Raw genomic sequence first — 23,846 nt, 5'->3', positions numbered from 1 at the left:
GGTAAGTAGCCCATCCCTTCATGATTCTGAACAGGAGCTAACCCTGTTGCTATTCAGATAGAAACTTTAACTTTTAAAAATTAGCTTCAGAATCTCCTAAAATAAGAAGAGAATAGAAGCAAGGGACAGAAGGAGGGAGGAGGGGAGGTGAGCAGAAATAAGGAAGGAAAAGCAGATCCTTTCTCTCAAATCTGGGTCTTAAGGTCATGTGATTCATCTAAGCCTAGTTATCGAAGAGAACTTTTGGAAAATGAAAAATAAATTGGACTTTTCAGAGAGTTTGATTAGGTATTTAGACATAAGTATGTCCATAATAAAGATAAGATCTCCTCTTTTTGAAGGATCTAGTGTTGCCTCTTTGGCAGGACCCTATGGCCATGATGATGATGATGATCTGAATAATAGTTCCATTCCATGCCTGAAACAGAAATAGGGCCAGGGAATGAGGTGTTATTGGGGGTGGGGGTGGGGGTGGGAGGAATGTTCCATTTAGTTTAGTTTTAAATTAAAGAGTTTGAAACAAACTGTAAACCAAAGCAGAAACTCAAGGTTTCATCTCATATGTGCTACAGTTCTATTTTGAATCATCTCAAGCCATATAAATAAAAAGGCAGAGCAAAGGGAAAAAAAAAAACCTATAGTTTTAATGTTGATCGGGCCTCTACTATTTGTCAGGCACCATCTTAGTTAATTTGTATCATGTTATCTCATTGGTTCTCATCAGGAGCCTATGAGACAGGCACAGTATCCCCATTTTACAAATAAAGTCACAGAGGTTAAGCAACATAGTAAGGGTCATAGAATACATGGAGACAAGCTCTGTCTCTCTCCAAAGCCCAAGTGTGCTCCATTATCTGACTTATTTTTTTTCATGATTTTTTTTTCAACCCTCTACGTAGAATTATTATTTAACCCTACAGAGGGACTTTATGAAGTGAGAAGTAAGGGTTTCTCTCTACCAACACCCCTTTCCCTGCAATCTCATTTCCCTCACTAGAGGGAATATTTTGGTAGAATATTCCAGAATTATCTCTATGCTTAAAATAGGTTTCACATGTTGTTTTCTTTGGTTAACCACTCTGGCACATTTTAAATAGCTGGAGCTATTGCATACATGAGTTGGAACATACTACTTAGGCCATTTTATCCCCATGAAATAGACAAGTAGTAGGAGAAAGGACCAAGAAAATCAGTAGGACCTTCAAGTAACGAGCTCCATACTGAGCTGCAACTGTCCCCAGACTTAGTGAAAGGCTTCCATGTGGGGGGAAGAATTGGCCTTCAAATCCACATCCCTTTGTTCTGCTAAGTTAACCTAAAATGGCAAGTCTGGGTCCTCAGTAGGCATGGGACTGTGTACCAGTGCTAGACGGGAAAGCCCAGTGCTGTGAAGGATTGCTGGAGTGGGTAAGTGTGGAAGATGGGGGACTTGGTGCAAAAGTGCCTTCTGGATGGCGCTGAGTTGAGGATCCAATGTCTACCTTTAAAAGAGGACAGTCTGAAGCTCGCTTTCCTTCAAAACCAGCCTTGGCACCACTGCTGGGCTACAAAAGCTGCCTGTAGTGAGTAGCAGAGACGGGGCTGCTCTAAGTAAAGGCCAACAAGATAAAGGAAGCAGAATCAGAGCTATAAAACAAAACAGGCAAAGAAGAGCCGTTGCCACCAACTGCAGGATGGCCTTCCTGAGGACGCGGTGTGCAAGAACACCCTTTCTCCGTGTCCCCCTCCCTCCCCCCAGCCATACCATCTAACCTGAGATAGCAGTGTGCACACCTTGTTTATGCAAAGGCAAAATTACCTCTAGGTACTGCCAGTGGATACACCTGAAGCTCACTGCAAGAGCAGGAGGGACAACTTCCTACTCAGGCACTGGTCCTTGGTAAGCCTCTTTGTTTCCAGAAAAGGATATTAACTCTATACTCTGCAACACAGTCACTTAGGGCATATGGGTCTACTCTTTTTTTTTTTTTTTTAAGATTTTATTTATTTATTCATGAGAGAGAGAGAAAGAGAGAGAGAGAGGCAGAGACACAGGCAGAGGGAGAAGCAGGCTCCCTGCAGGGAGCCTGATGTGGGATCACAACCTGAGCCAAAGGCAGACACTCAACTCCTGAGCCACCCAGGCGTCCCTGGGTCTACCCTTAGAAAAGCCACGCTTTAGGTAATTGTGGCAGAACACAATTTTGAGCCACAGGAGACAGGAGTCCATTTATCAGGAGACAGTTGAAAGACAAACATTCTTTAGGGAGGATTGCTTGGAGTCCATGGAGTCGATTTCCAAAGCCCAGATCTGCTTGGGGTGGGTCTCATGGCATCAGACATTCTAACCCCTGCGGGATTGTTTGTGCTAGATTGCATATGATGCCATCAGCTGATATGGAGAACCACTCTAAGAAACAGCCCTGGGGTGTCTCTCTGTGTCTTTCATAAGGACACTGTTGAGGTGTTCGTCACACCACCTAGTTGCTCTATTTATGAACTCTTGGATATTCTGATTAGAACCAGGAACAATTACAAATCTCCTGATCAATCACTGTATCTAATGGATATTATGAACTGTGAAGCCGACAAGCTTTCCTATTTTCACGTGACTAGGAAATTTCATGTTAACTAGGAAATTTAGAGCCCAAATGCTACCCTTGGGCACTTTAGCTCCTCACGAAAGCCACCTGAAATGCTTTCTGAAATAGGGTGAGGGGTGTGGGTGAACCACTAAATATCTAGGTAATTAGGGTATTTTATTTCAGTGGTTTCTGTTTCTTCCTCTTCCAAAATCACCTCTTAATAGCTTGTGAAAGACAAGCAGACCTGTTTTTTAACTTGGGAGACATAAAATTGCTTTCCTTTCTGCCTCCTAACAAGTCACTCTGGAGCTCAGGGAGCTCTCAGTATGCTAATACCAGGAGCTTTTGTTTAGGGGCTCTCAATATGCTAATACCAGAACCTTTTCTTAGGAAACAGGTCATTTTGTTTTGGGGCACAACAGAGATAAAATTAAAAAAAGGCACTGGCAGTTATGGAATCAATTCACCAGTTTTAACTCAGGATTCCAAATGCATATTCCATTCACAAATCTGTGTTTATAAACCCTAGTCCTTTGGTGGGGGTAGAGATTTAAAAAACAGGCGAGGGGGGCCACATTTACATCAGTAACCCACGGTTCTTGACGATGAACTTCTCTTGGCTAACACGTCAGACCCCTTGGTGCTCTGAGCCTGCTTCAGTTGTCTGAGATGGGCCAGCACACCAGTGAGACTACACCGCCTTCACAGGGAGAGAGAAACACCTTCCAAGTTGCCTTTCAGAGATGCTTGTGGAGAAAAAGATGTACAACAGAAGAGGCCAGGGAATGCAACTGGGAGGCATAGATGTCACAGGAGACCTAAACAGACACGAGGGGTGTACCTGTAGCCCCCAACACCAGGCTCTTCAACTCGCTCCTGAAAATAACATGAAAGGCCCAGTCAGTTCCAGGAATGTAATGGTGGTTTCAACTGAATGGCAGTTGTACTGATTTTAGAGAAGTGTGGAATTTCTCAGGGGCAAGGTAGCTAGCTGAACTGGAAAGGATCCGATTTTACCACTCATGACCTTGCTCCACCTATTGTGTTTCCCTGTCTCAAACTCTGCACTTTGGGCACCTGGGAGCCAGGCTCAGTGGTTGAGCATCTGCCTTCGGCCTAGGGTCCTGGGATTGAGTCCCCGTAGGGAGTCTGCTTCTCCTTCTACCTATGCCTCTGCCTCTTTGTGTCTCTTATGACCAAATAAATAAAATCTTAAAAAACAAAACAGAAAAACCCAAACTCAGCACTTTATTAAGTAGGATCATGTTCATCACATTGATGGAGCTAGTTCCTCTCCGAAATCAAAAGTCCTGAAATTAAACCTAGGGAGCTTGCTTGCTGTTTGAACACAAATAGCTGTCCTAGTTGAATCCAGTAGCTTTGCCACAGGAGCTTTATTAATTTTTGGTGCCTCCATCAAGAGCTTGAGTGAACAGCAGCAATCTAGTCCATGTGTGGGACATGAGGGGTGTTTAGTGGTCAGGGTCGGGCAAAAAAGGAGACAGGGTGTAGCGTGGTTCAAAACTGGGGGTCATGGACTCTCTGGGGCTGTGTGTTTTCCAATCTGTTTCCTTGAATGACATCTGTTTCATTTTTCCTCGATTAATAAAATAGAGAGCTTTGGGGCTGATTATTTTTGAGTCTATCTGGATCCTTTGTGGAACTGGGAAGTACATCGTCGGCTTATACACAAGGTGGCACCCTGTGATTCCAACCAGGTCTGAGAGGAGCGATGCTGCTAAGAGACTGAGCTACAGTCATACATTTTTATTTAGCATCTTGTTTTTTCGCTGTGGAGAATATAAAGGTGGTAGTAGATGCTTGGCATGTCACCCCTGAGTTGCAGTCTCCATCCCTATGCCTCGACGATTCAGAGTTGCCTCAAGTAAAGAGCACTGGGACTAGGGGGCTGATTCCAGCTGATGGTAATGAATGCAGACCCCACATTCAGATTACATATGGAAAACAACGAAGCTTTATTGGTACTGGGCTCATTGCTGGGAACATAAGGGGAGGGGAGGGATGCAGTTCACATACCAACCCAATTAACTTTCAATTGGGTTTGCTGAAATAAGGAGCCAATTAGAAAGAACATGACATTTACAAAACTCTGTAATAGTTGAATAGCAACTGTGTTTACTAGTTTTAAGGTTTCTTTCAAAAAGTAATTTGTTCATTATTTGGAAGCTGCCTGCCCTGATTGCTGTACAGGGAAATGGAAAATGGAATATAATCCCAATCTTCACAGTTATTTGACCTTTATTCTTATCTAGACTATATTTAGACAGCCGCTTTAAAACTGTATCTAGTTCTTTTTCTTAAAAAAAAATTATCCAGGGATCCCTGGGTGGCGCAGTGGTTTGGCGCCTGCCTTTGGCCCAGGGCGCCATCCTGGAGACCTGGGATCGAGTCCCACGTCGGGCTCCCGGTGCATGGAGCCTGCTTCTCCCTCTGCCTGTGTCTCTGCCTCTCTCTCTCATGCTCTGTGTCTCTCATGAATAAATAAATAAAATCTTTAAAAAAAAATTATCCAATGAATAAATAAAATCTTTTAAAAAATAAAGATTTTATCCATTCACTCTTGAGAGACACACACACACACAGACAGAGAGAGAGAGAGGCAGAGACACAGGCAGAGGGAGAAGCAGGCTCCATGTGGGAACCTGACGTGGGACTCGATCCCGGGACTCCAGGATCACCCCGAGCTGAAGGCAGACACCCAACGGCTGAGCCACCCAGGCATCCCAAACTATTTCTAGTTCTTAGGTGTTTATATATTACACTTGCTTGGCTAAATGCATGCCATTTGGAATTGGCCTGGGGTATATATAAGCGGACCTATTTTAGGATAACTGTACTCAGTGCTTTGTATGTGGAAATTAAAATAAACTATTAGGCAGCACAATCATTTGAAATAGGTTCTGGTAAAAACATAACAGGACCTATTTCAAAAGTTGAAAAGATATTTTCTGTTTTTAGCTCTAACAAGTATATGTGTATTTAACAAATAGATTAAAAATCAACTTTATGAAAAATAGTTTTTGTATACTAATAAAAGCTAATTTCCAAATGCGAAAGAGGCACTCTGTTTTTGGCACTGAACTGGAAGCCAAGAATACACAGGCTGTGTCCCCCTTGAAAAGCATACTGTGTTTGTCATCTGCCTCAAACTATTTTATTGCCAGCTATATAATCATTGCCTACAGGGCAAGAGGAAAGTGGAGATTTGGGAAGAAATCTGTTACAGGGTCAACGATAAAGAACAATAAAACAAGAACTACTAGAGCCAAAACCTGTTACTATAACAGCATTTCAGGTTTCAAAAAGGTTCATCTGAACTGCTTTAATTTGTCCTAAAACTCAGGCTAGGCCATAATAAGAGCAAATCTTGTCAGCAGGCTGGGTTGGATGACAGGCCAATAGTGTATGTAAACTCCAAGCTGGAAGGGAATGGGGTCAGTATCACTTCTTTTCTTTTCTTTTCTTTTTTCTTTTTTTTCTTTTCTTTTATTTTCCTTTTTTTTTTTTTTAAGATTTTACTTATTTATTCATGAGAGACACACACACACACACACACACACAGAGGCAGAGACACAGGCAGAGGGAGAAGCAGGCTTCATGCAGGGAGCCCGATGTGGGACTCGATCCTGAGACTCCAGGATCAGGCCCTGGGCCGAAAGTAGGCACTAAACCGCTGAGCCACCCAGGGATCCCAGTATCACTAAATTTCCCCAGGGAATATCAGTCAACACATATATGTCGGGCCTGCTCCATGTAAGGCACAGAACTGGAGATCTAGTGATTAGCAGAGCAAGTGTTGCTCCTGCCCTCCTAAGGCCACTGCACCTTGAGGTTCTGGGTTATGACTCTATCGGAAGGTCTCACTAATTTGGAAGAGCAACTCTAGAATAATGAATGGTCAATAAACTGAAAAGCTTGGAAAGCAGGGGGCACTGATGAGAAGAGTTTGGGAGTCAGGCTAGATCTGGATTTTGAACCCAGTTTTGTGAGTTATTAGTGTTGAGACTTAGCAAATGAACTGTCTGTGCTTGTTTCCTTATTAGTAAAATCAAAACGTTTCTTCATAGGGTTATAATGAGCATTAAGCACAATCCCACTGAGATCATACAGATAAAGTACTACTGCAGTGCCAGCCATATTATAGGTACTCAAAGTTCTCTTCTTGAGAGAGAGAAACAAGAAATATATAGAAAAAAAGGTATCCTTTTTGAACCTGAGAAATGCTGGGCACCCAGAAAAAAAGCTCTGGATGACTCATTTCTTCAACTGTGGCTCCCTCTGCCCCCTTGCAGGCTTGAATCCAGTGTTGACCCCCTACCAACGAGATCTTATTCTTTGCAGAGAACTAGAACTGCTCCAGAGGAGAGTATTCGGAGCAGGACATGCTCCTAAGCCTGAGGAAGGTACTGCTCACATGCAGTGAGTCCCGGCACCTCCACTGTTTCCAACAACAAAGTGGATGGAGAACACTTCAGCCTTGCTAAACAATGCCGGAAGTCTGGCTGGGCCAAATGCGTTAGGCTATTAGGACGGTGCCATGAAGTCCAAGTCCATCATTTTGCCTTCAAAGGGGGAGGTGGGGAGAAAAGGGTGGAGGAAGAAGAGGAAAAAGGGAAAGGGGAATAAGTGGGGAGGGGGAGATAATGGAGGAAAAGAGAGTTTTGATGTCACAGAGAAATGACTGTAGATGTATTTTTTTTTTCACTCTGGACTTCAGCCAACCACCTACTTTTCTCTGAGCTTGACAGGATATTGATCAATTATTAGAAAATTGTAAAATGCATTATAATTTTCCCAGGGATTTTGTACGAAAGCTGTAATGCTTAAAGACCAACCGAGAAACTCTCGGCTAACCAGAGCTGATGTCAACAAGTCTTGATACTTTTTTTGAGTCTGCCCCATTTCTCCTCTTCTTTAGAACTTTCTCTAACCAGTTCAGGCTAAAGTAATGTCTCTTTTCTCTGATCTCTTACGGCAAGCGTTGCCTGGACGACTCATTCGGTAACTAATCATGTTCTACTGCCCTTGTCATCTCCTGTGTAAAGTATTTACACTTTTTTTTTTTTTTTAAGAGACAGGTTGTGTGCCTGAGCAGGATGGGGGAGCAGGGAGAGAGAATCGCAAGCAGGCTCCAGCCTGGGGGAGCCCAGAATGGAACTGGATCTGACCACCCTGAGACCATGACCCCAGCAGAAGAGCCACCCAGGCGCCCTGAGTATTTACACTTTTTAATTTCCCCTCCATCATTTATCTTTGCTGTTGCCCAGTTCTTCACTATTCCCGTCTCTAATCATCACTCCTCTTTCCAACCATCCAGTCATCTTACTAATGGGAAAGCTCCATGAGGGCAGGGACTTTATTTCAAACTGCTTCTCCCACCATGACCACTATTTCATACACTCATCTGCTGCTTTGGAAACATGCGCTGTCTTGGTTGACTTTTAGAACTAAGTTGAATTCTTGAGAAGCCTGTTTTTGAAGTCAGAGAAATATATCTACCATCCACTAAATAACTCTAAGGAGTTTGGGTGGCAGGTTCAAGGGCACTTATTGCATCTGCAGCCTCAAATGCTAGGCCCCGCTGCTGCCAGCAGCATCTTCCTGGCGGAGGTGAGGCCGGTCATCAGGTTAGGCTCCCTGGGGCAGGACAGGGTGCAGGGCGCAGGCTGTAGGGCCAGGCTGCAGGCTGCAGGGCGCAAGGTGCAGGGCCAGGGTGCAGGCTGCAGGGCGCAAAGTGCAGGGTGCAGGCTGCAGGGCACAAGGTGCAGGGTCAGGGTGCAGGCTGCAGGGCGCAAAGTGCAGGGCGCAAGGTGCAGGGCCAGGGCGCAGGCTGCAGGGCACAAAATGCAGGGTGCAGGCTGCAGGGTGCAAGGTGCAGGGCCAGGGCACAGGCTGCAGGGCACAGGCTGCAAGGTGCAGGGCGCAGGCTGCAGGGCGCAGGCTACAAGGTGCAGGGCGCAGGCTGCAGGGCGCAAGGCACAGGCTGCAGGGCCCAGGCTGCAGGGCACAGGTTGCAGGCTGCAGGGCTCAAGGTGCGGGGTGCAGGGCACAGGCTGCAGGGCGCAGGCGACAGGGCGCAGGGCACAGGCTGTAAGGTGCAGGGCGCAGGGTGCAGGGTGCAGGCAGCTGGGCGCAGGGTGCAGGGTGCAGGGCTGCACGGCCGTCTGCTGGGCGGGCACACGGAGCGGCCCTCCGCGGCCCGGGGCCGCCAGGTGTCCGGCGTCCGGCGCTCGGTCGGCGCGGGCTCGGGGTGGCCGCGGCGCTCGCGGACCGGGGCATCCACGCGCCGTCCTCGGGCCCGGGCGAGCGGGGCGGCGAGCGGGGCTGCGGGGCGGCGCGGCGGCGCGGCGGCGGGGGCAGAGGCCGCGTGGGGGCACGGGCCGGGGCGCACCTGGCACCTGCGGCCCGGCGGGGCCCCTCGCGGCCCGAGGCGGCGCACGCTCCCGGCCGGCCGCGGCGCGGAGGAGCGGGTGGGCCGGCGGGGGGGGGGGGGGGCGGGGGCGCGCGTGCCCGCGGCGGGGGCGCGCTCTCGCGCGGGCTGCCGGGATCGCTCGCCGCCGCTGTGGTAATGTCCGCCATGTTGGCCATGGCGCAGGGAGCGGATCGGGCGGGCGAGCGGCGGATCTAGCGCGCGGAGGCGGCCGCGGGCGGCGGGGGGCTGTTTTCGGGCGGGGTGGGCGCCCATGCGGGGGCCGGGGGCAGCGAGGAGGAGGAGGCGGAGCGGGCCGGCCGCGCTGCACTGAGGAAGGAGGCGGAGGAGGCGGCGGGAGTCCTGCCCCCCCTCCGCGCCCGCCCCGCCGCCGCCGCCGCCGCCGCCCGGGCCGCTCCTGCGAGGCGGGGAGACAATGAGTAAACTCTCCTTCCGCGCGCGGGCGCTGGACGCCGCCAAGCCGCTGCCCATCTACCGCGGCAAGGACATGCCTGACCTCAACGACTGCGTCTCCATCAACCGGGCCGTGCCCCAGATGCCCACCGGGATGGAGAAGGAGGAGGAATCGGTAGGGACGCGAGTGTTTACCCCCCCCCGCCTCCCCCCCTCCCCTTTGTCAGTCGGGCCGCGCCATTCACAGCGCGCTCTGCGCTCGCTGGAGGGCGCCGCCGCCGCCGCCGCGCCCGGGACCCTACGCCGGCGGAGTAGCGTAGCCCCCGCCGGCCGGCGCAGCGCCCGCGCGCCCGCGGCCGCCATGTTGCTGCGTCCCCGCGCCGCCGGCAGCTCGGCGCGCCGCCACCGCCGTGAGGGGGCCCCGCCGCCGCCGCCGCCGCCGCCCGGCGCGCGCCCGCCCCCCCCCCCCCCCGCCGCGGGGTTACCTCAGCGGCTCACGCGGCAGCCCCGCGCTAGGACACAGTCCCTCTCTCCTTTTTTTTTTTCTTTTTTCTCTTTTTTTTTCTTGTTTTGTTTTGTTTGTTTTGGTTGTTTTTCGTTCTCTCTCTCTTCTCCCTCCCCCCCTCCCCCTCCCGCCTCCCCGCTTTCAAATTCAGTCGTGCCCTCGGGCCCCTTTGAAATGACTTATGGACCGTAAAGCGCGTCGCCAACGAACGTCCGCGTCGTGTGGCCAGGTAACCCGCGCGCGGGGCGCGGGGCGCGGGGCGGGCGGCGGGGCAGGGGGAGGGGGCCGCGCGGCGACCCGTCCCCGTCCGCGCCCCCTCCCCCCCCCCCCCCCCCCCCCCCCCGAGCACGGTCCCCGGCCAGGACCGGCCGCTTCTGCAAGTTGCGGCTGTGGGTGCCTCGCGGTGGGGCACCCGCGGTTCTGCCCCGTCGCCCTCCACGGGACTCGTGTCGCCTCCGCACGGACCTCCCCTGTGTCCACAGGGTGGAAGGAGCCGCGTTAAAGTTTGCATGCGAAGTTCCTAGTAACGGCGGCCTCACCAATTTCTTCAATGAACCTGCGGTCCCGCCTCGCCGTCGGCCCCGGGCGCGCGTGGATTGGCTGCCCGGCGCCCGTGCCTGTCAGAGGGACGGCTCGGGGGTGTCCCGGATTGGTGTTCCTCCTCTGGCTATTAATATTGCAGGAAACGCTGTCGCGCCTCTGATTGGCTGCTCGGGGGCTGACCTCATTGCCATGGCCCGGTTATCACGACCTTCTTGCTGGGGTTTGCTCACGTTTCGTTCGCCTCGGTCTCTGGTTCCTTGAAAGTCGTGAACTTTCAGCAAAAAAAAAAAAAGAATATGGGCAACATAGTGGGACGTGAACATTCAGTGCTCGGCTTTTCGGATGGCGAGGTGGAAAGCCCAGTATTTGCTGTAGATGAAGGTCCAAGTCACGTGAGAGCGTTCTGCGCGTAAAACAAAGTTTGTGTCTGACTTAGGTCGATTTTCCATGGGAAGGTTGGTTAAAATAAGGTCATAGTGTGCACGGGAATTAATTGAACTTTATTATTATTATTTTTTTAGGATTTTATTTTTATTTATTCATAACAGGGAGAGAGAGAGAGAGAGGCAGAGACAACAGGCAGAGGGAGAAGCAGGCTCCACGCGGGGAACCCGATGTGGGGCTCGATCCCGGGGCTCCAGGATCATGCCCTGGGCCGGAGGCAGGTGCTAAAGAGCCGAGCCACCCAGGGATCCCTAATTGAACTTTAATGCACAAGTGTGCATTACACAAAGTTAAATTTTTGTGAGTATTTTATGGGTTTTGACAAAAGGGGAGAGAGGTAACTTAGGAGCCTTAGAGTACCGATAATGTACGTAGCCACTTGGATCCAGTTAGTTTGGTTTGGGAAGAACTAAAGTCAGGAAACTTGTAGAATGAATAGTTAGCCCCTGGAATATAAATCGCTCTCTGTGAACAGTGATCAGCAATATAGCTATTGCTTTAGTTCCTTAGTTTGCCACGTGTATCTTGGTGTTTTATCTGAATTTAGGAAGAAAACTTGCAGTTCAGTTATTTATTTTTTTGGTGATATATTAAAAATAAATGTTAACTCTTTCACTATTGACTTTTTCAGTAAAAGTTGTGGTTTCCCATCTAGACGTTGGAAGTTAGATTACATTGGGTTGTTTTCAGGAGCCTGCTTCAGCTGCCCAATTTTAGGGAAGAAAAAAAAAGAAATCACCTTCTGATGGAGTTAGAGTCGACACCCAGGATTTCTCTTGGTCCTGGCCTTCCTGCCTCTTTAATGTTACAAATCTGATTTTACTTAAAATCAAAACAAAACTGGACAAACCCTGATTTATAGCCAAGTCTTTTGCTTCCCAGGATGTCCAGGTGGGGTGTTCGTTTTCTCTTTTCCTCTTTTAAGTTAACGTGTAAGTCAGAAGACTTACGCTTTCAGGAGTGAAAGCCAATTCAGTTCTTTTGGTCTTATTTACAGGATTTCTGTTATTCAGCAGAATTATTCTTTAAGTAAATGTTCTTCCTTGATCGACAGTTCTAAGCAGCAGTAAAGTATAAATCTCCTACATGTTTTGTGTTTCACTTGAGTTCTATTTCAATTCAACTTCCATTTTCAACATGTTCTAATTACATTTGTAAGCATTTCTTTTAATTGTAGACTTGTAAAAAGGCAAAAACCCAAAACCTGTAGGTTTGTAATTGTTTCTTTGCATTTCTAAACTGTCCACAGTGTGACTCCCTCCCTGCCGTGGATCTTATGCTCCTTCCTGCTTCCCAGTAAAATTAAGGACTGTTATCTGTTGGATTATTATTAGACTTTGTTTATGGAGTCACTGACTCAATTCTGAGTTACATTTTGGTGATACTTATATAATTTAGGTGTTCTTTGGCATTGATAGCACTCTCTTTTTCTCTTAGCTCTTTTGGACATGCAGCCGTCTTCTCTTCCCTTTCCTTATTTTCTTTGTCTTTTGCCTAAGTCTGCCAGTTGGCATCCTCCTAAACTTGATCTCTGTAGAGCTCTTCATGGCACTTGATTTAGGTCAAATACTGTAAACATATGTTTGTTTACAATTCAAGCAACGAGAAAGATGAGGTGGTCGGTGGTGCTGCCATGGCCCCCTTAGTGTTTTATAGTGGTAGTTGATGTTCTTGATGTTCCTTACCATTTCTCGAATACTTCTTGTGTCTCAGTTACTGTGTTAAGCACTTCACATACTATTCAATTCTTTTTAAAGTTCACTTTTTTTGAGGTATGATTTACATACAATAAAATGTGTTCATTTAAAGTATAGGGTTTAAAAAAAAATAAAGTATAGGGTTTGATGAGTTTTGGCAAATGTGTACACCCGAGGAGATGCCACCACAATCAAGATGAAGCAACATTTCAAACAAACATTTAAGTTCCCTTGTGCTCCTTTGCAAGTCAGTCCCTCTCCCTTAGTAGTTCTCAGCAATTACGGATGCGCTTTCTCTCCCTGCAGATCAGTATTGTTTTTTCTAGAATTTCATTTAAATGGATTTCACATACTTTATTATTAGGCTTCTTTTGCTCAGCATGATGCATTAAAGATTCATCCTTGTTACATGTATCAGTCCGCTCCTTCTTATTACTGAATAGTATTCTAGTGAGTTGATATATAATATATTCATACGCCTGGATATTTGAATTGCTTCCTGTTCCTGGCTTTCATTTAATCCTTGTAACAGTCCTGGGGGGTATTATTATTTCTGGCTTATGGATGAAGAAACTGAGGGTCTCACTGTTAGTAACTGGTAGGGCTAGCATTCATGCCCTTGCCTTTAATATCACAAAAACCATCCTTGTAACCACTAGGCTTCATACTGACTTCTTACAGAACCACAGATTACCTTCTGAACTGTTGTCAAGTTCATTATAGTTTTGTAAATAATGCTTCACTTTTTATAATTTTGGGAACTTTGAAAGATGACATTGATTTGATTGGAATATTAAATTATTAAGTATAGTTTTTTGTCACTTAACTGTGTGTGACTTTTGCTTTTGGCAAAAGGTTTTTTTTTTTTTTCCTTAGAAGTTTGTTAGCTTTGCTTCCCTATACTGGCACCATTGTGTTTATCTATCTAAATGTTTTTGTTGTCTTAAGGATATAAGAAATTTGTGGGAAACTATTCTGTTATCTAGATTTTATCCTAATAGAATGTAATCTTTATAAGGGCAAAGATCTTTGCATATTTTGTTCATTAATATACTCTTGAGTATCCGGGAACTGAGCCTGGCACATAATATACATGCTTGCTAAATAAATGATGGTTCAGTGTTGAATGAACCTCTAATTTTTTTTTCTTTTTCTTTTTTTTTTTTTAATTTTTATTTATTTATGATAGTCACAGAGAGAGAAAGAGAGAGGCAGAGACATAGGCAGAGGGAGAAGCAGGCTCCATGCACCGGGAGCCCGATGTGGGATTCGATCCCGGGTCTCCAGGATCGCGCCCTGGGCCAAAGGCAGGCGTCAAACCGCTGCGCCACCCAGGGATCTCCTAATTTTTTTTTTCTATATCAAAGTCTATATTTTTGGGAAACTGTGTGTGTGTGTGTGTGTGTGTGTGTGTGTGTGTGTGTGTAAAATACCAGAATTTGGTAAATTAGTCTTCTGGAAATTCTTTTTGGTTTCTTAGTTTGGTACAACATATACCTAAACTCTAAGCCTTTTTTTTTTCTTTTTTCCTCTTGAATGAGAGGCTCCTTTAAACATAGAACTTTTTTATGCATAGGTATGGCTGCAGTATTAGTTTTTATGTTGTATTATTGTCATGGATGTGTGTAAATTTATGTAAAGATATCTTCATAGTAACATGTAAAATGAACCAAAATCCGTATGAAGCATATAAATCTGCTTATTTTTAAAGAAAAAGACCATGACTGATTTGAATTGCCATTTCTCCTTTAATGTTTTAGTTGACTAATTTTGGTGTTATTTTAATATTTGAAGTGACATTTCCAGGGATAGAGTAGGAATATATTCAGTCTTTCTCACATTTCTCAGTTATTTTTGGCACTAATATATTTTCATGTTTCAAAATAGGGTTCTAGAGAGGATATAAAATAAAATTTTGTAAGCTGACGTTGTAAGAACATTTAGCATTTATTCTTTCAACAAAAGCAAATAGTGGCCAGGTATCAAGAGTGTCAGGTGTTAATTTAAGTATGACATTAGGAAACTATTTTAAAGGGGTAACTGCGTCTAAAAGTATTTGTAAGGCTATCTACTGGAGTGTTGTTAGGATGAAAATTAAAAGACTATGATACCGATCTTGACTTTGGGGAACTTAAAGGAGTCATTGAAGTCAAAAACATATTTGGAAAGTTAGCAAAAGCTACCAAGTTAAGTCGACCTGACAAAAAGAGCATTAGAAAAAGCTAAATGTCAGTACGGTTGAGAGAGAGAACTTATTGGAACATCTAGAGGGGTTGGAGGGAGATTTAGCAATTTGGGCTTTTGGGTTTGGTTGTACAGTGTTGAAGCAAATACTTTAGTGCAGGAATGTTTGAAGCAATTTCTATGGATGTTGGGGTGCCTGGGTGGCACAGTCGGTTAAGAGTCCTTCTCTTGGTTTAGGCTTAGATGGTGAAATCAGGGTCTTGAGATCAAGCCCCACATGGGGCTCTGCACTCCATGCAAGGTTGGCTTAAGATTCTCTTTCTCCCTCTCCCTCTGCCCCTCCCACTTCACAATTACTCACATCCTCTCTTTCTCGCAGATAAATAAATACATCTCTTAAAAAAAAAGCAATTTCTATGGATGTTAAGTAGACTGAAGGTTCTTCCAATGTACATGTTTTTTATCTGTCCTTTTCAATCCATCATCCTGAAACTTCAGGAAGGTAGCTCTATGTCATTTCTGAGCATGTTATTCTCTTAGCTCTTTCTCCCTTTTTTGGACACACAGATGACTTTTATCTCTTTTCTCCCCCTTCCTTTGTTCTGTGCTGCTGTATGTTCAACACTAGAAATTGTTTATTTATTTTTGGCTTTTATTATTTTTAAAATATTTTATTTATTTATTCAAGAGAGAGACAGAGAGACAGAGACACAGGCAGAGGGAGAAGCAGGCTCCACGCAGGAAGTCGGATGTGGGACTCGATCCTGGGACTCCATGGAGGATCCTGGCGGTGGGCTGAAGGCAGGCGCTAAACCGCTGAGCCACCCAGATATCTCTAGAAATTGTTTACAACAAAGTTGGCACTCAGCAGATATTTGGTGAATGAATGAATAAAAGTTAAGGTGGAGGTAAGGTTGAAAAAGGGTAGAATTATACCAGATTATAGATAGTTTAGAACGTTAGGCCCAGGAATTTGTAGGATGGTGTAGAAAAAGAGCACTGACTTGGAAGTGTGAAGTCTGTTTCTAGTTTCTTTTCTTAGTGGCCAAAAGATCTGGGAGAGTTGGCTACCTTCTCCAAGCCTCAGGTCATTTCATCCCTACCATCACAGCTGCCATTTATTGAGTGTGTGTTAGTGAGTGTGCTGTATGTACCAGGCACTCAGTTAAACTCACTAGATGGTTTAGAACTCATTATAATGGCAGGATGTGTAGTAGGTGCTATTGTCTCTTTTCTAGAATAAGAAACTGATCCTTTTTACTTAGAAAAGGTGACCATGGCATCTCTTAACTGGACCGGAACATAGTAAGGGCAGTGTTTGAACTCAGACCCTATGAGTGAGTGATTCTAGGGCTCTGATCTTTACCATTGTATTGCTTCATCTATACGGTGAGTGGCTTGAGAACTAGGTGATACCTAAAGTTTATTACATTTCCACTGTTCTGTCATTTATTATTCTGTAACAAGGAAGAGTCATTAAAAGTTTTTGCCTCAGGGAATGAAACGAAAGAAACTTTGAGGTGAATACCTCTTGTAAACATATTTTTAAAAAAGATTTTATTTAATTAAGTTCTTTATTTTTTAAGATTCTGTTTATTCATGAAAAAGAGAGAGAGAGAGAGAGAGAGAGAGAGAGAGAGGCAGAGACATAGGCAGAGACACGGGCAGAAGGAGAGAAGCAGGCTGTATACAGGGAGCCTGACGTGGACTTCATCCCGGGACTCCATCCATCCCGGGACTCCATCCTGGGACTCCAGGATCACACCCTGAGCCCAAGGCAGGCAATTAACCACTTAGCCACCCAGGCGTCCCAACACATTTTATCTATGGTTTAAGTTTAGATTTCAGCAGTATCAGTTCTCTAAAAATGAGGCCTAAAAATATTTAACAGGTGGGATCATTAGATTGGTTTTAAGTAACAGAAACCAAATCTAGTTTCATTAAAGATTCCTGGGTGTGGTCTCAAAGATCCTAAAGACTGCTTTAACAGTCAAGGCTTAGGAAAGCGAGGAACCAGGGCTGCTATGGGCCCTTTAGCAGCAAGTAACATTAACATCACTAAATTAACAATTCCTAATCTTTTTTTTTTTTTTTAAACAATTCTTAATCTTTTGAGAGGTAGTATGCGAATGGTAGTGATTAAGTGCAAATGTTCTGGAGCCAGACTGAATGGTTTTGAGTCCTCCAGCAGGTTAAATTGATCTATAAGATTTCATAAAGTTTTAGGATGAATTGTGGTGTGCTTGAGACAATTTGTGGCATTTAGTAAGCAGTCAATAAATATTAGCTATTATTCTCATCATTGTTACATTTTTTTCATTTAAAAATCCCAGATCCTGGTGTTAGAGGGCATACTGGTTTAGCTTGCATCAGGTATCTGTGCACCTGTAATTCTTACGTGTGTGGAGGTAGAGGTGGGGGTTCGGGCTTGTTAGTACACATGTGCCGTTAAGGGCTACCCTTGAGAATGAGACTTTAGTCAGGTAGTGGCCCTTTAGAGATTTACTCCTGGCATGTATGTAACATAATGACCAAAGGTTTTGAAGTTAAATTATTTTATTTTTTATTTATTTTTTAACGTTTCACCTAACAGTATTTTTTTAATAATAAATAAATTTATTTTTTATTGGTGTTCAATTTGCCAACATACAGAATTACACCCAGTGCTCATCCCGTCAAGTGCCCCCCTCAGTGCCCATCACCCATTCACCCCCACCCTGACCCTCCTCTGAAGTTAAATTATTTTAATCCATGGTTTGACCCAAGGTGAATTTACATACTTAGGGTGTTTTTACAAACCTTAAATTTGAAAAGTATTGTAATTAGATAACAATGTTTTACATATTTTACAATAAAATGGTAGAATGTGTATTGCCTTTTTAAAATGAAATTTAAGGAGTATAGAAGAAGTCTCCAAAATCTTTTTAAAGAAAACATAACAACCCTTTATACTAATTTTCAGAGTAGTAAGGGATGTGTTTTGTGTGACCTCAAAGATACCACTTAACCTTCCTGGCCCTTAGTTTCCTCATTTGTGAAATAGAATTGGATTGAGTGACCTTTACAGTACCTTTGGATCTAAAAATTAGTAGCATCTGTGAATCCACATTTCTACCTACTAGGCATATTGTCCAGAATATTATTTAGATGGAAAGAACTAATAAGTGAGAGACTAAATATTAGGAAGCTCCTAGTAGGTGAGCTTTAACTCTTTAAAGAGTTATTTATTGGGGCGCTCGGGTGGCTCAGTGGTTGAGCGTCTGTCTTTGGCTCAGTGCATGATCCTGGACTCCCGGGATCGAGTTCTACGTCGGGCTCCCTGCATGGAGCCTGCTTCTCCCTCAGCCTGTGTCTCTCCCCCCACCCCCCACCCCCCGTGTCTCTCATAAATAAATGAGATCTTAAAAGAAAATAAAATTTAAAAAAGTTATTTATTGAGATGCTGTTAATTTGGTTGAGAGTCCTTTTTTTGTGAGGTTCAATTACATGTATCTATTATTTGATACTCATTTTTCCTAGAGATCAATAGAGAAGTCCATGCTGTATGTTTTGGAGATGATCAGTTCCCTTGCTTTCTTGAGGTTTTCTTTTACTGTTTTTACTACTCTTACTGCTGCTGTGTCCTGAATTTTGGTATGGTTTTAGCCCATACCATTTAATTTTCTAGTACCTCATGTTTCTCACTTGAGAGGAGAGTGTGTGTGTGTGTGTGTGTGTGTGTGTGTGTGTGTGTGTGTGTAGATAGGTACGGATATATGCATGAGACAGTGAAAGAATAGACACCTATTTTCCCAATTAGACCAGATGCCTTAAGGAAGGTATACTGTCTTCATTTTACTCGGTACAGGCTGGATACCTACCCAGGCACTTAAGTGATTGAAAGTTTATAACACAGGCAGTGACCAATATACTGGACACTGGGATTGAATTTGGTTGTATTCTTAAACATACAGCTCTACAGCTTCATTTGATTACAAGTAGAATTGAAGTAGAAAAACAGTAATGGAAAAAAAAACAGTAATGGATGTGTAGGGGATAGATGAGGAGGAAGGGGTAATAGGAGTAAGCCACGAAGAGACCAATGTAGATAACAGTAGGTCCATCGTGATTATGTGATCTTATCTTAAAATTGATCTTTGTTTATATTTCACCTTGTCTACACTTGAATGAAACAGAACTTTGGGTTTATGTAGTCTACCTTGCAGCATCGTTCTTTACGGATTTAACAGTGGAGGAGGACACGTCGACGTCACTTCCACATTCTCCACAGCACCATTCTCTTATATATGCTTTTTGGTTCTTTTTTCTTGCCAGCTGATACCACTGGGCAGTCAGAAGAATGCAGAGTGAAAGGCTCTCTGCTAGCCCTCTAACTCATATCTTTACTTCCGGCTTTCTCACTTCCCTTTTTTCGGAGGAGTCTGGACAAAGGATATGAGGTTGTTGGTTGGGGAGTGGACAAGCAGCCCTTATTTGTAGTACTGTTTTGATGAAGTTGGTACTTCAGAATTGTGTTCACAAATAGGGTCCATAGGGGCAGCCCCGGTGGCGCAGCGGTTTGGCGCTGCCTGCAGCCTGGGGTGTGATCCTGGAGACCCGGGATAGAGTCCCACGTTGGGCTTCCTGCATGGAGCCTGCTTCTCCCTCTCCCTCTCCTGTGTCTCTGCCTCTCTCTCTCTGTGTGTCTATGAATGAATAAATAAAATCTTAAAAAAAAAACCAAAAACCACAAATAGGGTCCATAGTCGTGGCCTCTGTCACTTTCCCTCTGGGCAAGATAAATTACTTCATCTCATTAAGCCACTTTGCTTCATCTGTTTAATGAGGAGTATTTCAAAAGGTAATCTTAGGTTAATGTTTTTGGTAGACATAAGTCAGTGCCTTATACAGGCGATTGCAATTTTTTATTAATAACAATTTTCAGTTATTCAGGATAATAAATGTGAAGGAATATAGAAAAGAAAATACAGAGTATCTCCATACATTATTTTGTGGTATAGTTTCATATTTTTTCTTCAGTCAATTAAGTATATTTGTATGGTTGTCAAACATTAGCAGATACTGTATTTTCCTCTTTCCATCTCTGTTCTTGGCAGAACATTTAACAATCAAAATGATTTAAGAAATTAAAGACTTTGAAAATTAGCAAAGAAAACTAAATCTTTAGCTAATCCTCAGAGTAATACTTGACTCCTGAATAATTGATAGTTAAATATTGTATTTGATTTTAGAAGTGATTTTTTCCTTGGATTATTTAGTTGGTCATGGGGGAAAATCAGTTTTAGTGATAAAAATTTTTTTTTAAGATTCCATTTATTTATTCATAAGAGACACAGAGAGAGGCACAGATATAGGCAGGGGGAGAAGCAGGCTGCTTGTGAACCTCCTCACAAGAAGCCCGATGTGGCACTGGACCCCTGAACTGGGTTCACGCCCTGAGCCAACGGCAGATGCTCCACAGCTGAGCCACCCACGTGTCCAAGTGATGAAAATCTGTTTGGTGTGTATACTAGAGACTTAAATGAAGAGAGAAGTTCTAATATACCAGTGCACTCTGGGATGAACGTTTAAGTTTGGAAACTTTGGAAAACACGGCACTGAAGAGGGTATCTTGCCATTTGATCCTTGAGATGTTTCTTGACTGGCACATTTTTGGTATTCTAATTTGTTGGATTATTGGACTGTCACAGGCATAGTAAGTAGTAGGTTTATTGATACTCTGCCTGCTAATTCTGATAGCATTCCAATTGGGATAACCTCTAAAGGTTTCTCCTTCATTTTCCAAATGGGGGCTGTTGCATCTGATTTAAGAAACATTTCCAAGGCTTCTTAACTTTTTGTGACTTGGATTTCCTTGCAGTTTGATAAAACTTCTCAAAATGATTTTTTTTCTGAAGTATAATTAACATACTTTGTTAGCTTCAGGTGTATAATATAGCGATTTAGCAATTGTATATATTCCTCTGTGCTTTTCAAGATAAGTATACTCTTACTCTCCTTTATTAACTTTTCTACTTTCCCCTCTGCAACTACCAGTTTGTTTTCTGTATTTTAAGAGTCTGTTTTTTTGGTTTTGGTTTGTCTCTCTTTTTATTTTGTTCATTTGTTTCTAAAATTCCACATATGAGTGAAATCATATAGTATTTGTCTTTGATTTATTTCACTTAGCATTATACTCTCTTAAGTCTTTCCATAATGCTGCAAAAATGGCAAGTTCTTATTCTCCTTTATGGCTGAGTAATATTCCTGTGTGTGTGTGTACACACCACAGTTTCCTTATTCATTCATCTATTTATGGATACTTGAATTGCTTCTATAGCTTGGCTGTTGGCTTGTAAATCTGTGGTAAACATAAGAGGTGCATGTATCTTTTTAAATTAGTAGATGTGTTTCCTTTGGGTATATACCCAGTGGGGAAATTACTGAATCATACGATAATTGTACTTTTAATTTTTTGAGGAATCTTCATACTGTTTTCCACAGTGACTGCCCCAATTTACATTCCCACTAATAGTGCACAAGGGTTCCTTTTTTCTCCATATTGTCAACAACACTTGTTATTTTTTATATTTTTGATTTTAGCCATTCTGACGGGTGTTAAGGTAATACCTCATTTTGGTTTTGACTGGCATTTCCCTGATGAATAACAATGTTGAACATCTTTTCACGTGTCTTTTGGCCATTTGTAGGTCTTCTTTGGAAAGATCTCTGTTGCACCAAAAAGAATAAAATACCTAGGAATAGACTTAACCAAGGAAGTGAAAGATCTGTACTCCGAAAACTATAAAACATTGGTGAAGGAAATTGAAGACGACACAAACAAATGGAAAGATATTTCCTGCTCATGGGTTGGAAGAACCAATATTGTTAAAATGTTCATATTCCTGGAATGTCTGAGTGGCTCAGTTGGTTAAGCATCTGACTCTTGATCTCAGCTCAGGTCCAGATCTCAGGGTCATGAGTTCAAGCCCTGTATTGGGCTCCACGCTGGGTGTGGAGCCTACTTAAAAAAAGTTCACACTACCTAAAGCCATGTACAGATTTAATGCAATTCCTATCAGAATACCAATAGTATTTTTCACAGAACTAGGACAAATAATACATTTGTATGGAGTCCCAAAAACCTTGAAATAGCTAAAGCAGTTTTGAGAAAGAACAACAAAGGTGGAGGCATCACAATCCCAGGCTTCAAGATATGCTACAGAGCTGTAGTAATCGAAACAATATGGTACTGGTACAAGAATAGACACGTAGGTTATTAATGGAGTAGAATAGAGACCCTAAAAATAAGCCTGTACTTGTAAGGTCAGCTAATCTGTAACAAAGGAGGCGAGAATATAGTGGGAAAACTGGAGCACTTCTTTACACCAAACAGGAATAAGCTCAGAGTGGATTAAAGGCCTGAATGTGAGACTTAAAACCATGAAACTCCCAGAAGAAAATACAAGCAGTAATTTCTCTGACAGGGACGATGGAAACATTTTTCTAGATAGGTCTCCTGAGGCAAGAGAAAGAAAAGCAAAAATAAACTATCGAGGGCAGCCCCGCTGGCGCAGTGGTTTAGGGCCGCCTGCAGCCCAGGGCGTGATCCTGGAGACCCTGAATCGAGTCCCACGTCAGGCTCTCTGCATGGAGCCTGCTTCTCTCTCTGCCTGTGTCTCTGCCTCTCTCTCTCTCTCTCTCTCTCTCTCTCTCTCTCTCTCTGCATCTCTATGAATAAATACATAAAATCTTAAAAAAAAAAAAAAACTATCGAGACTACACCAAAATAAGTTTTGGTACAGCTCAGGAGACCATTAACCAAATGACAAGACTACCTACTGAATGGGAGAAGATATTTGCAAGTGATGTATCTCATAAGGGGTTAGAATCCAAAATATGTAAAGAACTTTTACAACTCAGTACTGAAAAGAATCAATAAAAAAAATGGGCAGAGGGCCTGAATCAGAATGATGTTTTAAATGCATACAATGAAATCACATAAGCCAGTTATACTGAAAGTTACCAAAATAGTAAAACAATTTGTAATTTACATGCTTAACTAACGCATTATGACAAGATCTAGAGTTGAGTCTAATTATCTTAATTTTGAAGTAGTGATAGATACAAATAAAATTTTGACAAATGCAGCTACTGTAAAATGACATTGAAATGACCTGTGATTTCTGTTGCTAGTCTTGTGTATTACTACTACTGTTTTGCCTTTTGTCGACATTAGTAATTGAAGGAAAATGTCAAATTTGGTAGAAGTTAGTGGATTTAGAGAAACGATTATTTTCTCATCCAGATTTATGGACTCCTCAATTCTTTCTTTGGATATGTTGAGTCTGAGTTGAGGTTCAGAATGCCTCAAGAATTTCTTTGGCCCAAATGGCAATCCTATACCTGTGTTATCTTTGTCCCAAATATATAGTCAGGCTAGAGATTTTATTTCCATTACTATAAAGGAGATAAACAATATGTTATCTTCATGTTTAAGGTATTTTCTAGGTTTTTAAGTTGAAAAATAGTAGGCCTATGTGATTTAAAGATAACTTCTTAGAACAAAGTGATATGTGAAAAGTGTCTTGTCTTCCCCACATCCCCAGACACTCTAGAGGCAGCTATTGTTGGCATCGTGTATGTGTGTCCTAGAAAACTTCTAAACAAATGCTTTTTTCTTCATAAAGTAGGCAAATATTTTTTGTATTCATTTTATAAGTAATATGTGATCTTAGAGTTAGTTTCTTAATCTAGAGTCATAAAGTCAAGTAATTTTGATTTAAATTTCTTTTAAAATCTCTGAGGAATTGAGAATTGGCAAATTGTAGCTTTCTAATGGAATTGTTTAGAGTTTAGATATTCCTGTATGGCAGTTTGGCTGTCTATAAGCCTTGCATTGTGGGTAGGACTTTTGTTTACTTTCTTATATGTAGGATAAATATTTTAAAGTCAGATTAACTGTTGATTAAGTGACTTAGTGTATTTTCTCTACCAGTTATTTATGGCCTTAAATAGCAGTTTGTGTCAGAAGAGCAACAGTAGGCTATCCTTTTGAAGAAGATGGTCTTATTTTGGGTGATCAT

The 23,846-nt window shown here is 43.3% G+C and overlaps 1 protein-coding gene across 2 annotated transcripts in view; it reads left to right on the top strand.

The window, feature by feature from the left end:
* The first annotated feature begins 9,154 nt into the window (after positions 1-9,154).
* LOC129514576 (enhancer of polycomb homolog 2) overlaps positions 9,155-23,846 on the top strand; it is a 118,811-nt gene continuing 104,119 nt past the window's right edge. For both annotated transcript variants that reach the window (XM_055333254.1, XM_055333253.1), the window contains exon 1: positions 9,155-9,583. In XM_055333254.1, coding sequence (XP_055189229.1) covers positions 9,431-9,583 — 153 coding nt within the window. In that variant the 5' untranslated portion in view covers positions 9,155-9,430. The remainder of the gene's footprint in view (positions 9,584-23,846) is intronic.

The sequence above is a fragment of the Nyctereutes procyonoides genome, unplaced genomic scaffold, assembly GCF_905146905.1.
Source record: "Nyctereutes procyonoides isolate TBG_1078 unplaced genomic scaffold, NYPRO_anot_genome, whole genome shotgun sequence".
NCBI classification, from domain to species: Eukaryota; Metazoa; Chordata; class Mammalia; order Carnivora; family Canidae; genus Nyctereutes; species Nyctereutes procyonoides.
Note: the sequence above shows the minus strand (reverse complement) of the source record. Positions and strands in the feature narration are given on the sequence as shown.